General features: G+C 41.4%; 1 protein-coding gene across 1 annotated transcript in view; it reads left to right on the top strand.

The window, feature by feature from the left end:
* Window positions 1-3,582: 3,582 nt before the first annotated feature.
* LOC148540547 (TRPM8 channel-associated factor homolog) overlaps window positions 3,583-21,094 on the top strand; it is a 41,598-nt gene continuing 24,086 nt past the window's right edge. The window contains exons 1-3 of the mRNA XM_088444303.1: window positions 3,583-4,199; window positions 4,827-5,770; window positions 6,353-6,447. Of these exons, the coding sequence (XP_088300429.1) occupies window positions 3,583-4,199; window positions 4,827-5,770; window positions 6,353-6,447 (1,656 nt within the window). The remainder of the gene's footprint in view (window positions 4,200-4,826; window positions 5,771-6,352; window positions 6,448-21,094) is intronic.

The following is a 21,094-nucleotide window of genomic DNA, read 5'->3' as shown; positions in this document are numbered from 1 at the left end:
ACTGGGCATAGAGGGGTGCTGGCCATGCTGCTGAACCTGACTCTGAGGGTCTGGGGCTGTGTGTGCATCAGAATTCCAAAACTTGTCAGAATCCCGGCGCTGGCATCCTGACCAGCGGAATCCCGAAGGTAAGTAGCGGGGTTGGGGGGAGGGTTAGCGTTAGGCACTAGGGGGAAAGTTAGGGTTAGGGACTAAGAGGGGAGGGTTAGGTTTACAGTGCGGGGAGGGGGAGGTTAGGTTTAGGGACTAGGGGGAGGTTAGCGTCAGGCACTGGGGTGGGAGGATTATGGTTAGGGTAAGGAGAGGGGGAGGGGAAGTGTTGGTATTCTAACCCTGTTGGGATTCTGACCACCGGGTTCCCGAGCGCTGGCATCCCGTACACATTCCATACTAGGTAGTATATGCTGGCTTCTACCAATAGGAAAATGATAGGAAGTATTTCTCAGTTACAGAAGTTTTTTATTGCATTTAGAAGTCTGTTTGACTGTAGAGTCTATTGTAAAGGGACAATCCGACGGGGTTTTAGACGGAAAAATAAATTACAGTATGGTTATCGTCTGCAATTTTCAATAAACACTCAAAAACGATGGATAGTAATAATTAATTTAGACCATACAAACTGGTGATGTTCAGCGATTTGGTTTAGAAGTCAAACACACTTTTTTAGACCTACGTCTATTGCCCTGAATGTCACTGCCTCGGATCAAGTGATTGCCTCCTTACATTCATCTTTTCCCTTCAAATTGTATACTTTCCACATTAAATACTTGGGAATTTTGCTGTCACATCAAATTAACCAATTTATTTCCCTTAACCATGTACTGCTATTATGCAATATTTCTAGGGATCTAGAGGTGTGGTCCTCACTGAAAGTTTCCTGGATAGGTAAAATGAACATTATTAAATAAATGTTCTTCCTCGCATACTCTATCTTTTGCAGACATTGCTGGTGGGGGTCCCTTCCAACTTCTCGGCCGATACTCATACAGTTATTTGCCAATTTTTGCGGAAGCCTCAATTTAAAAACTCTGCTTTTTAGGACCAAGCTCTAAGGGGGAAGCAACTTCTGATGCTTTCAACATACTATCAGGCTATAAAATTTTGCATGATTTTGGATTGGGTGAAGGGTTCTGAGGTGAAACAGTGGGTGGATTTGGAGGTCTAATCCCCAGTACCCCTGAAATATTTACCGTGGTATAACAAAATTCCCAAGTCTGCGAATACAACTATTGGTCCTACACTGAATGTATGGAGAAGGGTGAGATCTAAAAATGACATTTCTTCTATAGTTTTGCTATAATCCTGTTTTCGTACTTGGTACCACTGGTGATATGTGCTCTACTTGGACGACTGTGGGGATGGATAGAGTGAGCAATTTAGTTGCTAACAAATAAACCATTTAAGTCCTTTACCGATTTCCAAGCTGACTGTTCTTTGCAAGGGAAGGACTACTGGGGCTTTTTACACATCCTTCACTTTTTGTCTTCTATAGGGGACATTCACGTAGCAGGTAGAAACATGATCCCTTATGAGACTATGAGGGGTATTCAATATGGGAGCGAAAAGTCCGTGCTGGACTTTTCGCTCCACATCGGAGATTTTTCAGGGACAAAGTATCGGGCGCGCGCCCGCTTTATCCCCGTATTCAATATAAAATCTACGAAAACGGGACCTGGCGAAGTGGGATTTTCGATAAACTACGAAATTTTCCTGGAAAAAATTGTAGGACCCCCCTAAAGTTGTAAAAACATGGGGGATCACTATGGGTACCCCTGTTTTAACCTGAAAATGAAAGTTGGGGATTTAAATAGCCGCAGCAGGTGCTTTTTTCCCGACATTGAAGAAGTGTTGCAGAAGAGCACTTATTTTTTTAGTTTTTTTAAGTGGTCCCATCAAATATGGGGTACATGAAAATGGGTACTAGCATATTTTTATGTCCCTAAAGTAAGTTTTTAAAAATTCTGCAACTATGCACCTGCCGCTAATAGCCTATGCTAGAAAACACCTGCCGCATACTTGTAGAATAGCCCTGAACCTATTTCCCTATTTTTAAACACTTTTTTTTCAAATTTTTTTTTTCCACCCAATTTTTAAATTCATTTTTTGGGGTGTCCCTATTTTTTTATTTTTAATTTTTTTTGACACAGTTCTTTTTGAAATGTCATTCCCAGGGGTGCAGGCTATTTTTTTTAAGCCTGCACCCCTAAACCCCAATTCTGCACTTTTTTTCGCCACCTATTCAGTGGTGAAAAGTTATCCCCGTTTTTTTTCAAAGACTTTTCGAACCTGCCAAAAGTCTTTGAAATTGAATACAGTGTAAAACTAAAACCTGCGATAATGACGTCATAGGTGCGATATTAACGCAAAAGTTTTCGCTCCATATTGAATTCCCCTGTCAGTGTACACGTAAGGTGCCACATGCTCACATGATCTCTGGTATTTACAAAATTCTCATTCGAACCCTGTTCCCTACTGCTCTTTCCTATACCGAATTATGGGACAGAGATTTAGCAGCAAAGGAGATAATTGGAGTCTGGGGGCCTCATACAGCTGCGTGCATTGCTGAAGGCAGATTCCCGATTATCTGGAATCTGCACACGCGCAGGACTCGTTCTGTGCATATGCATGTGGAATAGAGTTTAGGCCAGAAAGTTTATCCTAAAGTAGGTTTATTCAGGATAAGAGCGGTAACACAATGTAATACAGAGTAAGCAGTTATGTCACCAGAAAGCTGCAGTAGTGATATCAGCAGTACTACCTGCCTGGAAAACCATGTGCTGCACATCCGTCTAGTACATCACACAGTCACAGAGACAGATAGCGCACTGGGGCGTGGAGTTGCAAATGGTTTACGGTTGCCATCTTGGTAAAGGTGGCTGCCTAGCTTCAATACAGGAGCAGGAGATAGCACTGGAGTGCACTCCTCTCTAACACTCACCAGTATTCTTAGCTCGGCTGTTGCTCTCTCTTTTCTGTCTGCCCTAGATGTCTGCCTGATTCAGACCCGGTCGCAAGCGCTGAGCGCTCGCACCCGGGTCGATGGTGGCCCAGAGCACATGCGCACGATGGAGCCGGCTCCGTTATGCGCATGCTCGAGACCCGGATAGCGACGGGCAATCCGTCGCTCCAGGTCTCGTACCAAAGGGGATGTGTTGTCAATGTTAAGTGACAGCACGCCCCCTTTGGTGGGCGGGCCGGGGGGGTGGCTGCCCAGACGGAAGGCTTTCCCATGGGAACGCCTACCGTCTGGGGGCGGCACCACTGACATCACAAGTGATATCAGTGGGAGAGCTTTCGGCTCTGTTTGAGCCGAAAGCTCTCTGGGGCTTGCGGCAATGAGACCCTACCACAAGGGTCTCGTCGCAAAAGCCCGATGGTCGCGATGGTCTTGTCTGTCTTTGGTTTTCAAGCTGAAACATGTCTGCTGTGATGTCCTGAAGAAGGTCCTACATATATATATATATATATATATATATACAGTATATATATATATATATATATATATTTGACAGTGTATGATATCAGTAATCATTTCCTTTTACCCTCCCACTCACTATTTTGTTTTTGTTATTTACAGGAAATATGACAGCAAATGAAGATTACAGCGCTCTTGTTCATGGTCTCTCTAGTCTGGATTTATCTGGGAGCAGTGTGCCTTGCAGTCTGCTCCTGACTGGTGACAATGCATTCCCAGTGCTTGTGAGTCCTGGAAAGCATGTCCTCATTGCCGCCTCTAAGTACGGGAAGGGCCGGGTAGTGGTCATGTCCCACGAATCATATTTGAACCAACCACAACTTATGACTTTCCTGAAGAATGCAATATCCTGGCTGACACCATCCCCAGAAGCAGTAATTGGTGTTGATAGCAGCCTAAGTCTCCTTGCACAGACCCTCTCTACCTCTGGGCACAAGGTTGAGATGATGACTGGTCTGAAAAAAGATGTAGGAGTTCTCTGTACAGATGGTTATAACGACAGTCAGGTACAGGAGATTGTCTCATTTTTGAAGGAGGGTGGAGGTCTGCTTATTGGAGCCCAAGCTTGGCACTGGTCCTATAAACACAAACAAGATAATGTTTTGTACCACTTTCCTGGCAACAAAATTACATCTGTCGCTGGCGTGTATTTTACCAGCAATTATGGAGAAAAAGGAAACTTTAATGTTAGTGATAAAATGCCATGGAGCCCACTCTACAATGAGTAAGTAGCACAGTTGTTAATGTAGTTATGTGCAATGCAATGCAGCTGTCAATGTATCATCATAGTAAAACTAACTCTACTATTAACACATTTCTGTGGTTCAGAAAACTATCAAATGTAAAACCTTCATGTCAGGTACTGGTATGATTAAATGACAGTAACATTGTGTAAAAAAAATATTAAATATTTAGATTTATCATGCCACCTGAATATAGTTGTGCTACTACTCAATGGTAGCATGGTGTAGTATGAAAAATTAGTACATATGGACAACCCTTTCCACTTTGGGCAAGAGGAATTCACTATCAATTATATGTCAAAATGTGATGGGGTATATTTTACTAAAGTGTGGGTTTTCAGAAGTGTAGATGTTGCCCATAGTAACCAATCACCTTCTAGAAGATAATAGCTAGAATCTGATTGGTTGCTATGGGCAACTTCTCCACTTCTAAAAACCCTCTCTTTAGTAAATTTACCCCATTGTCTCAGATAGAATCAAAGGTTACATGCATCCCTACTGAATATATTTCTCTGTCACAATGTTCAGTGATCTCCTCAATGTTCTATTGACTATGTATTGGTGATTTTTTACTGTGCTGATGTTTGTAACTATGTTCTTTTCTACAGTGTGGATTTCTCAGTAGACTTAAAGCTTCTTCTGCAAGGCATTACCAATCTTGACATCAGTGGTCGGAGTATTCCCTCAGAACTTCTGTTGCTTGGACCTTTGACATTTCCGGTTGGGATGACCGATAACTATAAATGCTTTATTGGAGCTGCCTACTATGGCAGAGGTCGGGTTGTTGTGGAGTCTCATGAAGAGTACCTGTCTGAACCTAAGCTTAAGACCTTCACTGTGAATACTATTTCGTGGCTAGATATGGGTAGAAAGGGCAAGATTGGGGTTAATAAGGAACTGGGAGGTCTCTTACATATTTTGCAGAATGAAGGACTATCTTGTGTAGCATCAAACTTGGTTCCTGGCCTCAGTGTATATTGCTGTATGTCTTACAGCGACATTGAGGCAGAAGAAATCCAGCAGTTTGTGGCAGAAGGAGGAGGCCTGCTCATTGCTGGCCAGTCCTGGTATTGGTCCTACTCCAATCCAGATGTACTTTCTCAATTCCCAGGAAATAAAATTCTCAACAAGTTTGGGATTACCATTCTGCCGATGACAATTGGAAAAGGAATTTATAAGGCTTTGGATCCTCAGGCAACTACTAACACATATCATTTCCCCAGAGCAATCTGCCAGCTTCTGAGTGACCTGAGGAGTGGAACAGAACTGAAGCCCCCTCTGATCTCTTGGTTGTTAAAACTCAGACAAGATGTCTCATGTATTATGAAGCTGCCATCCAGCCCTCTCATATCATTGCTACAGCAAGAGCTGGTGCACCTTGTACAGGGATACAGTATGCCAAACGTTAAGGATAATTGTCAAGTGAATAGCAGCTCAAAAGAGGCTTTCATGATGTGCCTGGCCCAAGAATTCAGCAGCCTGGATCTACTGGATGACAGTGTTGATTTGCATAAAGCCCCTGTCACAGTGCAGATTGATGCAACAAATCTCGGTATAGTGTATTTTTCAAAAATGTAAAGAATAATCTATAAGATCTATGAATAACCGCATTAAATAAAATTTATTTTTTAAGACCCATATTTTTTGGGCCCATACACCTGAGCTGTGACACCGGCACAATTGGCAGATTGTCGACCAAAACCACCAATCCGTGGACTTTGATGATTGGTGATCTGTCAGTGTATTGGGGAAATTCAACATGTTAAAAATTCTGACTCACCGATTCTGACCATTTTCAGGTGTGGCTCAGGGAATCCAAATTTTTCAACATGTTGAATATTTCCGATCCCCCAGCCCTGACTTCGACACAAAATGGGGCATTGCAGCAATCAGTCGCAGATGTATGGGCCCCTTAGGTTGGACCACTTTGGGTCATCTGTTACAGAAGGCACAAAACACTACAGTCCACAAGTACAGTACTATTACAAATACATGTCTTCACTTTTGTTATACATCTTCCCATAGAATTCTGTTCTGGTACAGAGAAAGCTACAATCATTGACAATCTTTTGTAATCTTCTTGGTTGTTCAAAGTGATTATTGAGAAATATAGTGACACCGATACTTTGCCCAGGTGGTGATGCATGGAGAAGTACTGGACTCTACCTTCCTCCCAGGATAACAGCAACACTTGTGTTTCCAGCTTCAGCTGTGGGGAAAGGTCTCCAGGTAATCTTCAGAAGTACTCCTCTGTTCTTTTGTATTTTTCTCTTATGGGGGTAGATGTATGATAGCGGCACTTAACGTGCCGCTATATCGTTTCCTGCTTTGCCTCTTTACCGAGGCGAAGCAGGAAGCACTACCGACGAGATGTAAGAACATCTCATCGGCCGGAGAGGGGGAGCGTTAAATCCCCCCTACGGCACTACCCGCTAGACAGCAGCGCATCAGCCTAGTGCTGATGCGCTGTGTCTCTGTCCTGGCCAGCTCCACTGAGCATGCGCGGGATCTCGCAAGCATCGCGAGATCCCCGCGTGCAGTCATGGAGCCGGCAGCCACCACAGCAAGGACAGCGCTGTCCCTGCTGTGGGGATAGGCTAGTGCCAGGCTGTAGCTGTCGATAACGACAGCTACAGCCAGCCGAACGGTCATGCGGTATGACCGTTCGTACATGGCCCTGCCGCTCGGCGCTGCTATCTTGTAGGTAGCAGCACCAATAATGACAGGGGCGCATAGCGCCCCTGTCATTTACCGCCCAGACCCCCGATCATACATTGGGGAGAAGCGGTATCAGCACACATAACGTGCGCTGATACCGCTTCAGGGCTTCATACATCTCCCCCATAGTGTGTTGCATGTTTCTTATAATGGTTTGGATCGTTGCTCTCTTTAATTATCAATATCTCTTATCTGTCCCTCTTTTGGAGAAGCAGTTGACTGTATGGCCCATATCTCTCTGTCTCTTGAAATTTTAAATTCTCTTTTATGTAAAGTGTCATATGTAATTCTATAACGTTATATTTTGTGGTCATTTTGATGTGAATAATGAGCAGTGTGCCATGTCAGTTTGTACACCAAGGCCTGCTGAGACACGGCCATGTTGACAAATATAGTGGAAAGACAGCACTGGTTTAGTGGGAAAAGCAGTCCCCCAGGATAGCTGCACGAGTGTGCAGGTTTACCAAATATCAGTTTAATTGTACTCACAGATCACACACAAACCATAGGCGATAATGGAATCCCAATAAAATGGTGTATTTTTTATTGTTCCATAATAATATTTAGTCAACTAAAACAATTTCCCATATAACATGTGCAAAATAGGATTAGGAAGTGAGGACAATTTTAATATATTAAAAGCATTAAGTGTTTAGCTAGATACAAACAATTCTTTTAATCTCCTACATAGTGTACAGTGGGCCTGATTCAGAGCCGCTCGTAAGCGGCCGCTCGTTCGTTCCGACTGATGTTCGCACAACTGCACATGCGTATGGATTTTAATACGCATGCGCGAACCAGTCAGTGCGGCTGAAAATCGTTAGTTCGCTAAATAGCGAATGCCTGCTATTTTGAGTGACAGGAGGAGGCGTATGTGGGTGGTAACAGGGGAAGGTGCTTGAAAACGTGAAGTGGAGATCAGAACGCAGGCGTGCTTAAAGGTCAAAACGGGCGTTTTATGGGTGTGCATAATTAATACAGGAGCTTCATTAACCACGTCACTTGGTTGATTTATAGTCAGAACTGCTCGCAAGATTGTGGTAGGAAAAACCAACCACAAGAATAGTGAGCAGTTCATACGCTGTTCGATGTACTCGATTAATCTATTAAATAGCGGACATGACGTATGGTGCGAGCGGCCAGGGGGCATCTTTTTCAAAATTACGACCGCAAGTTTTGTTCGCTCGTTCAGACATAGAGGCATGAACAGACCGCAAAGTGCGAACGGTTCATTTGAATAGCCACCCCTTTTTAATGAACGAGCGAGCGCAAATAGCGTCCGGCTCTGAATCAGGCCCAGTATCTTTTGATAAAGTATAGATACATTGGGCCTGAGTGGGACACAAACTGCACGCAATGCTGATGTCCATGTAGGTGAAAGATTATTCGCAACTGTGCATGGGTGAAAGATTCTGTAAAACCCAACAGCACATGCTTTTCCCAGAGTGTACGCACAAAGGTGCTACTGCGATCGGCTCAGACAGTATCAGAAATTAAGGAGCAATTAAAGGGCTGTTCCTGGGCGGTGACTGGGTGGTGGCGCGGGCGTGTCAGTGAAAGCGTCTGCGTTCTCAGATGCACAGTCACTTCCACAGAGGCCATGTTCAGATGGAGAAACTGCACATGCCATAGGGCTGGTGCAAGTGTCAAAAGTGTGCGCAATGGTGCACCAATGGAGGCATGTGAAGTATCACCAGCCGTGTTACAGCGTCCAGAGATGCTAAAAATGGGCGTCTCAGTTACTCATTCAGGCTCATGCTAATACACTATTGGAGGGCTGAATCAATTAGGACAGTGGATCCCGAACTTTTTTGAACCACGGCACCTTAGAGTATCAGCATTGTTTTCACGGCTCCCCTAAGCCAAAAATTTGTTATTGAGAAATTCAGAAAAAAATGAAGTAAGTAGTGAAGTAAATTGTGCTGACCTGTCATCCTTAGGGTCAGTTATGTGGTGGTGGACAATTTTGCACTTCTATTAGTCCACATATTTACATTACATTGACCATTAATAATTTGATTTGGTGCTGAACTACCAACCTGAGGCACCCCTGCAAGTGTCCGGAGGCACCCCGGGCTGCCAAAGCGCACAGTTTGGCAAATACTGCATTAGGGGCAGATGTACAGAGGCTATATTGTGAAAATTTTGTGAAAATGGCAATATTCACGTGGTTTTAATGTTCATTTAATTTTACAATATGTATTATTTTGTTAACGCTTTAGATGTCACAAATCTCTGCCATAAAAAGTTTCAAACTGTAGAACTTTGCATTTTTTTTTTAAAAGTGATATTATATAAAATGTGAGAAGGCCACCCAGTGCTGCTCTGAAACACAATTATTTGTTAAAAAGATTAATAAAATATATTATGAAAGGTTCTTCTGTCCGATAACACCAATCCAAGTCCTTAGGGAACTTCAAGCAATCGATGTCAACTGATATATCCCAATGAGAGTATGCTCACCTCAAAATGGTGAAAAATGTGCACATAAAGGTATCTTTAAGGAGATCTTCTAGATTTATTCAGGGATAACCTTTGTCCTACTGTAATCGATGTTCCATGGACCCTCAAATAGAATCACAGAGAGCGCACTCCCATCGTGTAAAGCAGTAAAGCAATTTATTCACAATAAACACGTAACAAACAGCACAGGACAAAAAGATATGTATAATAATAATAATTTTAAAAATCCCCCTTCTGGGTATCCTGCGTACCGGAATGGGCCTAGAGATAGGCACTGTAAAGAACGGGGGTGGATAGATGTTAACCCGGGTACATCTCCTCCCCGATCAGTCCAGAGAAAATCCTTTCCTAGGTCCAGCCAGGCAGCAGTAATTTCTCCCACACCACCAACGCGTTTCGGAAACCTGTTCCTTCCTCAAGGTGTATGGGAGAAATGGAAACTAAAGCTCCTTATATACCTGAACACATGATTGATAGTGTTCATTAGTAAAAACACCTGTGATCCTAATGATACATTTTTTAAAACAATAAATGCGTCAAAATGACCAAAAACTCTGCAATATCCACATAACATACATGATGATAATCCCAAGACCCTAAAACAAAACAATCTTTAATAATAAATATATAAAAAATATATAAAAAACATGTAAAATCTCACAAAGTGTCCCCGATTGGTAAGAAACAAAGTGCGGTGCATAATCCTGGCATAAGGCTATCCATCCTTAATGATCCAATTATTTCATTGATCCATTTCCTGCTTTGTTAGTACAGAACGATGTATCCAGAATGTAGCTGCGACGTAATATCCGGTGCGCGGAATCTAAAACCGGATGTCGTTTGCCGTCAGTGAGTCCATCTGGCTTGACACGCAAAAAAGGTATTTCCGGGATATGACCCGCAAAACCGGAAAGTGTAACAATGTCTCAAGACTGACTGTAGAACGCACAAGCGGAAGTCATGGATGGAACGGAGAAATTGCTCCGCAGTGTAAATATCAATTAGCCGCGCGCTCCGTTAACTCTTTGTTCACTGCATCTCCGTTCACTAAATAATACCATGGGGATGGAGATTGGTCTCAAAAAGCTGATAACACTGCAGGCACAGGGATACCTCATAATAAAGAAAACATGCAGTAAGAGAACAATATAAACAAACACCTAATACATTCTAAAATTATAAATATTATAAAAACCACTTAGTCTCAAAGTCAATATTGAGACCCCTTGGGGTCAAAGTGCGTAGATCATAAATGGTCTTCATTTCTAGCCTGGCTAGGTCTCCTTCCTGATCTTGGGTTCTCCATTTACAGGGAGATATCTTAATGCCACAAAAAGAAATTAAATATTTAGGATCACATAAATGTTTATCTTTAAAATGGAGGGGAACACTATGAGTTTCAACACCCTTACGGATATTCCTACAATGTTCTGAGAGTCTTTCTTTCAGCATACGAGTAGTTCTGCCTACATACTGACTCCCACAGCTGCATTCCAGTAAATAAACACAATTCTTGCTGTGACATGTAATAAAATCTTTAATAATATATGTCTTCCCTGTTTGATTTGATTTATATTGAGTGATTTTACTTGTGGGGCTCTTACATGTTTTACACATCATGCAAGTCCCACATCGATGGAACCCCTCGGTTTTAATCATTTTCCTTGGACCTGGTTCGGAGGTCATACTACGTACCAAGGAGTTGTTTAAATTATCAGCTCTTCTATAAATAAAAGTGGGTTTCTTCTCAATAAACTTTCTTAATGCTGGATCTCTATATAAAATCTGCCAATGCTTAGAAATTATGTTCTCCACTTGACGAAATTGATTATTGAATTTTGTAATGAAGGGGATACATTCCTTGTTATATTTTTTATACCCTCCATCTTTTTTATTAAAAAAATCATTCCTATCAGAATTTCTAATTTTTACACGTGCATCCTCAACTTTTCCAGCATCATAGCCTTTCGCCACAAAATGTTTTTTTTAAATTTCTGATTGTTCTTCGTATTCTAAAATCTCCGTACAATTCCTACGAATGCGTTGGAACTGTCCCGCAGGAATACTTTTTAACCAATTAAAATGATGGTTGCTAGTGTAATCTATGTAAGAGTTGCAATCTGTAGGTTTAATGTAATTCCGAGTTAATAGACATCCATCCTTTATATAAAGTGTCAAATCCAAAAAATTCACTTGGTTAATACTAATATCAAAAGTTAAAACAATATTCTGAGTATTGGAATTAAGGGATGAACAAAAAGTGTCTAAGGATAATCTGTCACCTTTCCAAATAAAAAAGATGTCGTCTATATAGCGTGTCCAGAGCACTAGACTGGCCCCAAGAGATGGATCCTCAAATATCGAAGTGGACTCCCAATGGGCCATAAATAAATTGGCATAACTCGGAGCCAGTCTAGTGCCCATGGCTGTCCCAGATACCTGAAGATAAAAATCGCCTAAAAACCAAAAAAAGTTATTGTTTAAAAAGAAGGATATACCATCAATAATAAAAGATTTTTTATCCTCTGAGATGTCCTCCTTGTTCAAAAAATATTTAATGCCCTCTAGACCTGCTTGATGTTGTATTATGGTATACAGTGAAGTAACATCCGCAGTGACTAGAAACCAACCTGCCTCCCAAACAATATGTTTCAATCGTTCTATCAAAGCTAAGCCATCTTTCAAATAAGAAGGGGTTTTGTGGACTAATGGCTGAAGTAGATGGTCTAAAAAATGTTTCTGTATTGTATTTGTATTTCTAATAGAAAAACTAATTATAAAGGAAGGCAAAATTTGGTGGGAGTTGGTTTCCTTAGAAAAATATTTAAGTGAAGGAATGATCCCAAGGGGTTTAAGGCTTGATAAAACCCCATCCTTCAATACAGAAACTGAAGAATTTAAAGAATCCTGGTTTAAAATCCTAGACTCATGTTCCAAATCTCTGATGGAACTTATCATTCAGGAAAGGAGTAGAGAATTGGTTAAAATAGAAGAGGAAATTAAAATATACTTATCTCTTGTTAAACCCTTTTCAAATTCAGAGGATTTTAAAACTATGGAGGAAAAAATAACTATTAGAATAGAAAAAAGTGAAAGGGAAATTATTTCCAAAAAACGGAAAAAATATGGAAGGGATAAAAATGATTATAAACTTGGTTTGCAACATCATATTACCAGGAAAGAGATTCAATTCCAGGATAAATATGAAAGGAAATCGTTCCCAGAAGAAAAATCACTTAGTGTCTCTGGACCTATATCCAAAACCCCTTATAATGATAGATTGATAAATAAATCAAATATTTACAATTATGGGGATTCTAAACAAGAATGGGATTGGGATCATAAGAGCCCCTCTGTAAGAAAGCAATATTATGGTAGAAGATCTTATAATCCAGGTGGAGATGTTTACTCTAGATCAAAAACAAACTTTCGAAGAGGTTTTAAGAGCTCTCGTTCTGGCCCTTATGAGGGAAGATATGATGATGATGAGGTCTCCCTTAGGAAGGGTTCCTTTTCAGGAAGACCACATCAGGATCGTTTTTTAGGAGAGGGTCGGTCTCAAATGAGAATGCCCAACAGAAGAAACAGAGAAAATGTGGGAAGAGAGGAGGAAAATGTAAGCATTTAAATAGTAGAAGAAGGATTAGACAAAGAAGAAAAAAAGGGGCTGATAGTTCTCCCCCAAATATTCACCCTCTTGGGGAAAAATTGGACACTTCGGACTCAAAGTCGAGTACTAAGATTTATAATCTCAGTAAGTATGCCCTAAACCAATATGAGATACGGGTCTTAGAAAAAGGCCTAAAGTTTGCCCCTAGTAGTAGGATGGACCCCTTTGAGGTTTTTATCGATCTTCAAAAATTTGTGAGGAAACTTGCACTTAAAAAGTTCTATTCAGAGAAAAGTGAGGGTATGGAACCCATCCCAGAAGGTCCAATATCAGTATTTAAGAGGAAATCAACATTTAATCCACCATACAAGAAAGGATGTTTTGTTGAATCATTCGAGAAACTAGTGAAAGAAGATTTAGAATTGCTGAAACCAAGGAAACGAAGGGACATGAATTTGTCAAAGGAAGAACTAGAAGCTATTAAATCACTAAAAAAGAACAAGGAAATAGTTATAAAACCCGCAGACAAAGGGGGGGGGGTTGTAATTATGTCAATAGAGGATTATAATGCGGAAGTCTTAAGACAATTAGGGGACTCCAACACATATAAGAAGTTGAGAGGTAACCCCTCTGAAAGGATTGTAAAAAACTTAGATATCCTTTTGGCTTTATATGCAAATAAGGATATCTACTCAGATTCAGAGAGACTATATATGAAAATAGAAAAACCGTCAATACCGGTACTATATATCTTGCCCAAGATACATAAAAATGCTGAAAAACCCCCAGGGCACCCCATTGTGGCTGGAACCAACTGCTTGACCTCAAATTTATCCCATTTTTTAGACCATCTACTTCAGCCATTAGTCCACAAAACCCCTTCTTATTTGAAAGATGGCTTAGCTTTGATAGAACGATTGAAACATATTGTTTGGGAGGTAGGTTGGTTTCTAGTCACTGCGGATGTTACTTCACTGTATACCATAATACAACATCAAGCAGGTCTAGAGGGCATTAAATATTTTTTGAACAAGGAGGACATCTCAGAGGATAAAAAATCTTTTATTATTGATGGTATATCCTTCATTTTAAACAATAACTTTTTTTGGTTTTTAGGCGATTTTTATCTTCAGGTATCTGGGACAGCCATGGGCACTAGACTGGCTCCGAGTTATGCCAATTTATTTATGGCCCATTGGGAGTCCACTTCGATATTTGAGGATCCATCTCTTGGGGCCAGTCTAGTGCTCTGGACACGCTATATAGACGACATCTTTTTTATTTGGAAAGGTGACAGATTATCCTTAGACACTTTTTGTTCATCCCTTGATTCCAATACTCAGAATATTGTTTTAACTTTTGATATTAGTATTAACCAAGTGAATTTTTTGGATTTGACACTTTATATAAAGGATGGATGTCTATTAACTCGGAATTACATTAAACCTACAGATTGCAACTCTTACATAGATTACACTAGCAACCATCATTTTAATTGGTTAAAAAGTATTCCTGCGGGACAGTTCCAATGCATTCGTAGGAATTGTACGGAGATTTTAGAATACGAAGAACAATCAGAAATTTAAAAAAAACATTTTGTGGCGAAAGGCTATGATGCTGGAAAAGTTGAGGATGCACGTGTAAAAATTAGAAATTCTGATAGGAATGATTTTTTTAATAAAAAAGATGGAGGGTATAAAAAATATAACAAGGAATGTATCCCCTTCATTACAAAATTCAATAATCAATTTCGTCAAGTGGAGAACATAATTTCTAAGCATTGGCAGATTTTATATAGAGATCCAGCATTAAGAAAGTTTATTGAGAAGAAACCCACTTTTATTTATAGAAGAGCTGATAATTTAAACAACTCCTTGGTACGTAGTATGACCTCCGAACCAGGTCCAAGGAAAATGATTAAAACCGAGGGGTTCCATCGATGTGGGACTTGCATGATGTGTAAAACATGTAAGAGCCCCACAAGTAAAATCACTCAATATAAATCAAATCAAACAGGGAAGACATATATTATTAAAGATTTTATTACATGTCACAGCAAGAATTGTGTTTATTTACTGGAATGCAGCTGTGGGAGTCAGTATGTAGGCAGAACTACTCGTATGCTGAAAGAAAGACTCTCAGAACATTGTAGGAATATCCGTAAGGGTGTTGAAACTCATAGTGTTCCCCTCCATTTTAAAGATAAACATTTATGTGATCCTAAATATTTAATTTCTTTTTGTGGCATTAAGATATCTCCCTGTAAATGGAGAACCCAAGATCAGGAAGGAGACCTAGCCAGGCTAGAAATGAAGACCATTTATGATCTACGCACTTTGACCCCAAGGGGTCTCAATATTGACTTTGAGACTAAGTGGTTTTTATAATATTTATAATTTTAGAATGTATTAGGTGTTTGTTTATATTGTTCTCTTACTGCATGTTTTCTTTATTATGAGGTATCCCTGTGCCTGCAGTGTTATCAGCTTTTTGAGACCAATCTCCATCCCCATGGTATTATTTAGTGAACGGAGATGCAGTGAACAAAGAGTTAACGGAGCGCGCGGCTAATTGATATTTACACTGCGGAGCAATTTCTCCGTTCCATCCATGACTTCCGCTTGTGCGTTCTACAGTCAGTCTTGAGACATTGTTACACTTTCCGGTTTTGCGGGTCATATCCCGGAAATACCTTTTTTGCGTGTCAAGCCAGATGGACTCACTGACGGCAAACGACATCCGGTTTTAGATTCCGCGCACCAGATATTACGTCGCAGCTACATTCTGGATACATCGTTCTGTACTAACAAAGCAGGAAATGGATCAATGAAATAATTGGATCATTAAGGATGGATAGCCTTATGCCAGGATTATGCACCGCACTTTGTTTCTTACCAATCGGGGACACTTTGTGAGATTTTACATGTTTTTTATATATTTTTTATATATTTATTATTAAAGATTGTTTTATTTTAGGGTCTTGGGATTATCATCATGTATGTTATGTGGATATTGCAGAGTTTTTGGTCATTTTGACGCATTTATTGTTTTAAAAAATGTATCATTAGGATCACAGGTGTTTTTACTAATGAACACTATCAATCATGTGTTCAGGTATATAAGGAGCTTTAGTTTCCATTTCTCCCATACACCTTGAGGAAGGAACAGGTTTCCGAAACGCGTTGGTGGTGTGGGAGAAATTACTGCTGCCTGGCTGGACCTAGGAAAGGATTTTCTCTGGACTGATTGGGGAGGAGATGTACCCGGGTTAACATCTATCCACCCCCGTTCTTTACAGTGCCTATCTCTAGGCCCATTCCGGTACGCAGGATACCCCGAAGGGGGATTTTTTAAATTATTATTATTATACATATCTTTTTGTCCTGTGCTGTTTGTTACGTGTTTATTGTGAATAAATTGCTTTACTGCTTTACACGATGGGAGTGCGCTCTCTGTGATTCTATTTGAGGGTCCATGGAACATCGATTACAGTAGGACAAAGGTTATCCCTGAATAAATCTAGAAGATCTCCTTAAAGATACCTTTATGTGCACATTTTTCACCATTTTGAGGTGAGCATACTCTCATTGGGATATATCAGTTGACATCGATTGCTTGAAGTTCCCTAAGGACTTGGATTGGTGTTATCGGACGGAAGAACCTTTCATAATATATTTTATTAATTTTTGTAACAAATAATTGTTTTTCAGAGCAGCGCTGGGTGGCCTTCTCTTATTTTCTGTATATGTTTTGCAAGGTTAAGAGCTGGTGATTCTGTGGGTTGGACCCCGGCTGCCGTTCTTTTAGCGCAAGTCACATACCTTTTTTCTTTATTATATAAAATGTATCTGGTCATGCCCTTGCGCCTTGACAATCCTCGAGCCATCTTCGAGGACTTAATTAATGATGCTCTCCGAGACTTTCTGGGAAAGTTTGCAGTAGTTTACCTGGATGACATTTTGATTTACTCACAGTCCCTGGATCAGCATCTCCACCATGTCAAACAGGTGCTACAAAGGCTTTGCGAAAACCATCTCTACGCAAAGCTTGAGAAATGGGAATTCGAAGTTGGCAAAGTCTCCTTTCTAGGATATATCATCACCCCCAGAGGCTTCTCTATGGATCCCAGTAAAGTTCAGGCGGTGTTGAATTTGGTTAGTCCGTCGACTCTTAAAGCCATTCAACAGTTCTTCGGATTCGTCAACTGCAGAGGTTTATTGTGTAATTCTCCACTATCATGGTGCCCATAGTGGAGTTAACCAAAAAAGGAGCAGATACAGGTAATTGGTCACCCTTAGCTATCTGGACCTTTGATGACCTTAAGAAAGCTTTTACCTTTGCTCTAGTCTTTCATCACCCTAACCAGAGATGCCGTTTGCTGTGGAGGTAGATGCTTCTGAAGTTGGTATGGGGGCCATATTGTCTCAGAGGGATCTCCAGGACAACAAACTGCATTCTTGCTTCTACTTTTCTTGAAAGTTCTCTCCAGCAGAAAATAATTACGATGGGGAAATCGTGAAATACTGGCCATTAAGTGGGCTTTTGAGGTTTGGAGGCTTTGGCTGGAGGGAGCCAAACACCAGATCACGATCTACAATGTAAATAAAAATGTGTCCTACATTGAGGGTGCTAAAAGACTGAATACGCGACAGGCTTGTTGGACTCTGTTTTCACCAGCTTTAATTACTTTACTTTAATTTCATTCAGACCAGGAACCAAGAATACAAAAGTGAATGCCCTGTACCGAAGCTTTCTTCTGGTTCGACAGTCAGTGCCTTCGAACGACTCGATTATTCCTAGTACATGCATTCTTGCTGGTCTGACACAAACACTTGCAAAACCGATATAGCCTTGTCAATCTCAGGCCCCTCCAGATAAACCTTCTGGTCTTTTCTTCGTGCCTGAGAAATTCAAAGGAGCAGTTTACACTGACTTTTATTTCAGGAGGGCCTCTGGCCATCCGGGGGTCTCCAAGACTCTTGAAGTTATTGTCCTGATCTGTCTGATGGCCATCTATAACTCAAGATGTTCGAGATTTCACCCTGGCATGTGACATCTGTGCCAGGAATAAGGTTCCCCGTGTCGCTCCTGCTGGATATCTGCTTCCTCTTCCGCTTCCTTCAAAACCCTGGTCGCACATCACGATGGACTTTGTGGTGGATCTTTCGGTTTCATAAATATGTAATACCATTTGGACAGTGGTAGATCTGTTCAGTAAGATGGCTCATTTCATCCCATTGACCAAACTCCCCACTGCCAAGGAGCTGGCTTCTCTGTTTGTGTAGCATATTTTCTGTCTCCATGGTCTACCACAAGCAATTGTCAAGGACTGAGGTACCCATTTTTTTGCCCGTTTTTGGAAGTCCTTCTGTGCTTCATTAGGCATGAACATCAGCCTTTCCTCGAATGGGCAAACTGAGAGAGTAAATCAGTCCTTGGAACAGTACCTCCGATATTATGTGTCCAAGTGTTACAATGACTGGGTCGAACATTTACCTCACGCAGACTTTGCCTATATCAATTCTTGTCACACATCCTCCTCAGTTTCACCCTTCATGTGTATCAATGGTTCACACCCCAGGGCAAATTCATTTGATCCAGTCTCTGGAACTTCTCACTCTCATATATCTGTCTCACAGCTTCGGTTTGTCTGGAACAAGGTTCATCAGGGTCTCCTGAAGGAATCCTCCTGATCCAAGACTGTGACAGATTAGCGTCGGAAGCCTTGTAAGTTGAAGGGTGGCGATTCGGTTTGGCTATCCACCAAAAACCTTCAAACTTCTCCGACCCTCTCAGAAGCTAGGCCCAAAGTACATCAGTACCAGTAGCCTTCCATCTCAGACTACCTAGGACACTCAGGATTAATAATACCGTCCATTGTTCCCAGCTTAAGATGACTATATTATGAAAAAGATTTCAACTCAGATGTCCCAGAAGACCTTCTTCTGTGGATATTCAGGGTCAACAGGAGTATATCATCGAAAAAGATCTTGGACTCCAAGTTTGTGCGGAGACACCTACAGTTTCTGGTCCATTGGAAGGAGTTATGGGCCAGAAGAAATGTCTTGGGTCCCTGAGAAGTTTCTGCATGCTGCGAGACTTTTTCTTCTACAGGAAGTTTCCAGAAAAACACGGTTCCAAGGGTTCATTAACACCTCATCAAGGAGGGGGTACTGTCACAAGCCACCGTCGTGACTTGTTTCCATCATGTCATATTCTCCAGCCACAGAGTCTGACAACCTCCCAGTCACCAGGCAATGTGGATGCCAAACCAGGACGGCATCCGCGGTTGCTGGGAGACCAAGATGCTGGAGCTGCTGGGTCTGCCGGATAAACATGCAGTGTCCCAGCTGTCAGCTGTCCATCAATCTATGCAACCACAGCTCATTGGTGGAGGATCTTTAATAAGTCTGCCTGTGCCGGTGCTACATCACCGGTGATAGTTTACACCTCATGTGTGAATCCTGGTTCCTGTCAGTCTGTAGGTGTCTCTGTCTGCCAGTATTCTGCCAGTTTGTGTCTTGGACTGCCCTGTCTGTGTTCCTGAACATCTTTGTGGTTTTGTATCCAGTCTCAATCTGCAGTGTCTCGGCATCCACAGCATTTACCTCTTGGTGGCGACTACCTCCTCTGTCTTACACCCATCTATGGCTGCCGCTCAAATTACCATCCTCTGCAGTGCTGCTTGTGGTCTAGCTACCTTCTCCACATAGGTGGCAACTCGGCACCAGTGCTGAACCTTGGCCCTCTAGATTGCACCACTGCCAACAAAGTTGCACCTTGGCCTTCAAGGTCGCATTTCACCCCTCAAGGTAGCACCACTGCCAACAAAATTGCACCTCTGCCCTCAAGGCCGCATCAAGGACCCCAAGATCACACCACTGCCAACAAAATCGCACCTCGGCTCTTAAAGCTGCTGCTAGGCCCGCAAAGCCGCATCTCAGCACCAGTGCCGTACCTGGGCCCTCAAGGCCGCATCGTCTTTTCAAAGACATCCTTAAGCCCTGAAGGCCACACCTTGATACCAGTGCCTTATTTCGGCCTTCAAGGCCGCATCACGGCCCTCAAGTTCACAACACTGCCAACAAAGTCACACCTCGCCCCTCATAGCAGTACCTAGACCCTCAAGGCTGCATCTCGGCACCAGTGCCGTACCTGGGCCCTCAAGGCCGCATTGTCTTTCCAAAGAAATCCTTCAGCCCTCAAGGCCACACCTTGACACCAGTGCCATATTTTTTTCTTGTCGCCAGCAGCCCTGCAGATGCTGTGGTTATATTTTAATGGGGGCCTGGAGCTGCAGTTCCATCCACCCCATTGTTAATCCTGCCCTGCAGATATAGTGTGGTCGTACACTGTGACATATCTGACAGTGTATGGCCACCATATCTGCTGGGTTTCAGGCTGTAAGATAAAATGTCGGTAGGTCTGATAGACATTTTATATGACAGTGTACACCCAGCATTATGCAGAGGCAATATCTCAACTTTTCTACTTATTGCAGAAACATATATTTTGCGATTTTGTATTCACTTTGATACATTTAGGTGAAAAGTCTTTTATTTTTGATAAAAAGTAATAATTTTTACATAAAAAATGTGATACATCTGCACCATAATCTAGGATTTATTATTAATTAAATACATTTCTGCTTACTATTATGATACTTCTGCCAATATGGGTTCAAAATGTATCAGCACAATTGCTTAAAAGTAGACATTTGTGTAGATCCTCGTGTTTTGGTTTTGGCAAAACCACACTCAAGTGTTTTGGTTTGGTTTTGGTTTTGGATTTCTTTAAAAATTTATAAAAACAGCTAAATTCATGTAAATTGGACATGTTTTATTCCTGTAGTCTTATTAACATCAAAAAAATTCATTTACAGTAATTTCCAGTCAATTTTGACCTCCCCTCATGAAAACACGAGGGGAAGACTTAAATGCAATCTAAAATACACAAGATCCATTTTTTAGATCCGAGTTCTGAAGGTTCTGCTTGGAACCCCAAAGTGATCCGATTCGGGACTTGGTTTGACTCAGAACCCGAAAGCTTGGGTGTGTTTGGTTTTCAGAAAAAGAACCACCTGGG

Source organism: Taudactylus pleione, unplaced genomic scaffold (genome assembly GCF_031769625.1).
Source record: "Taudactylus pleione unplaced genomic scaffold, aTauple2 ptg000019l, whole genome shotgun sequence".
Taxonomy (NCBI): domain Eukaryota; kingdom Metazoa; phylum Chordata; class Amphibia; order Anura; family Myobatrachidae; genus Taudactylus; species Taudactylus pleione.
The sequence above is the reverse complement of the archived record's forward strand: the minus strand, read 5'-3'. Positions and strand labels throughout refer to the sequence as shown.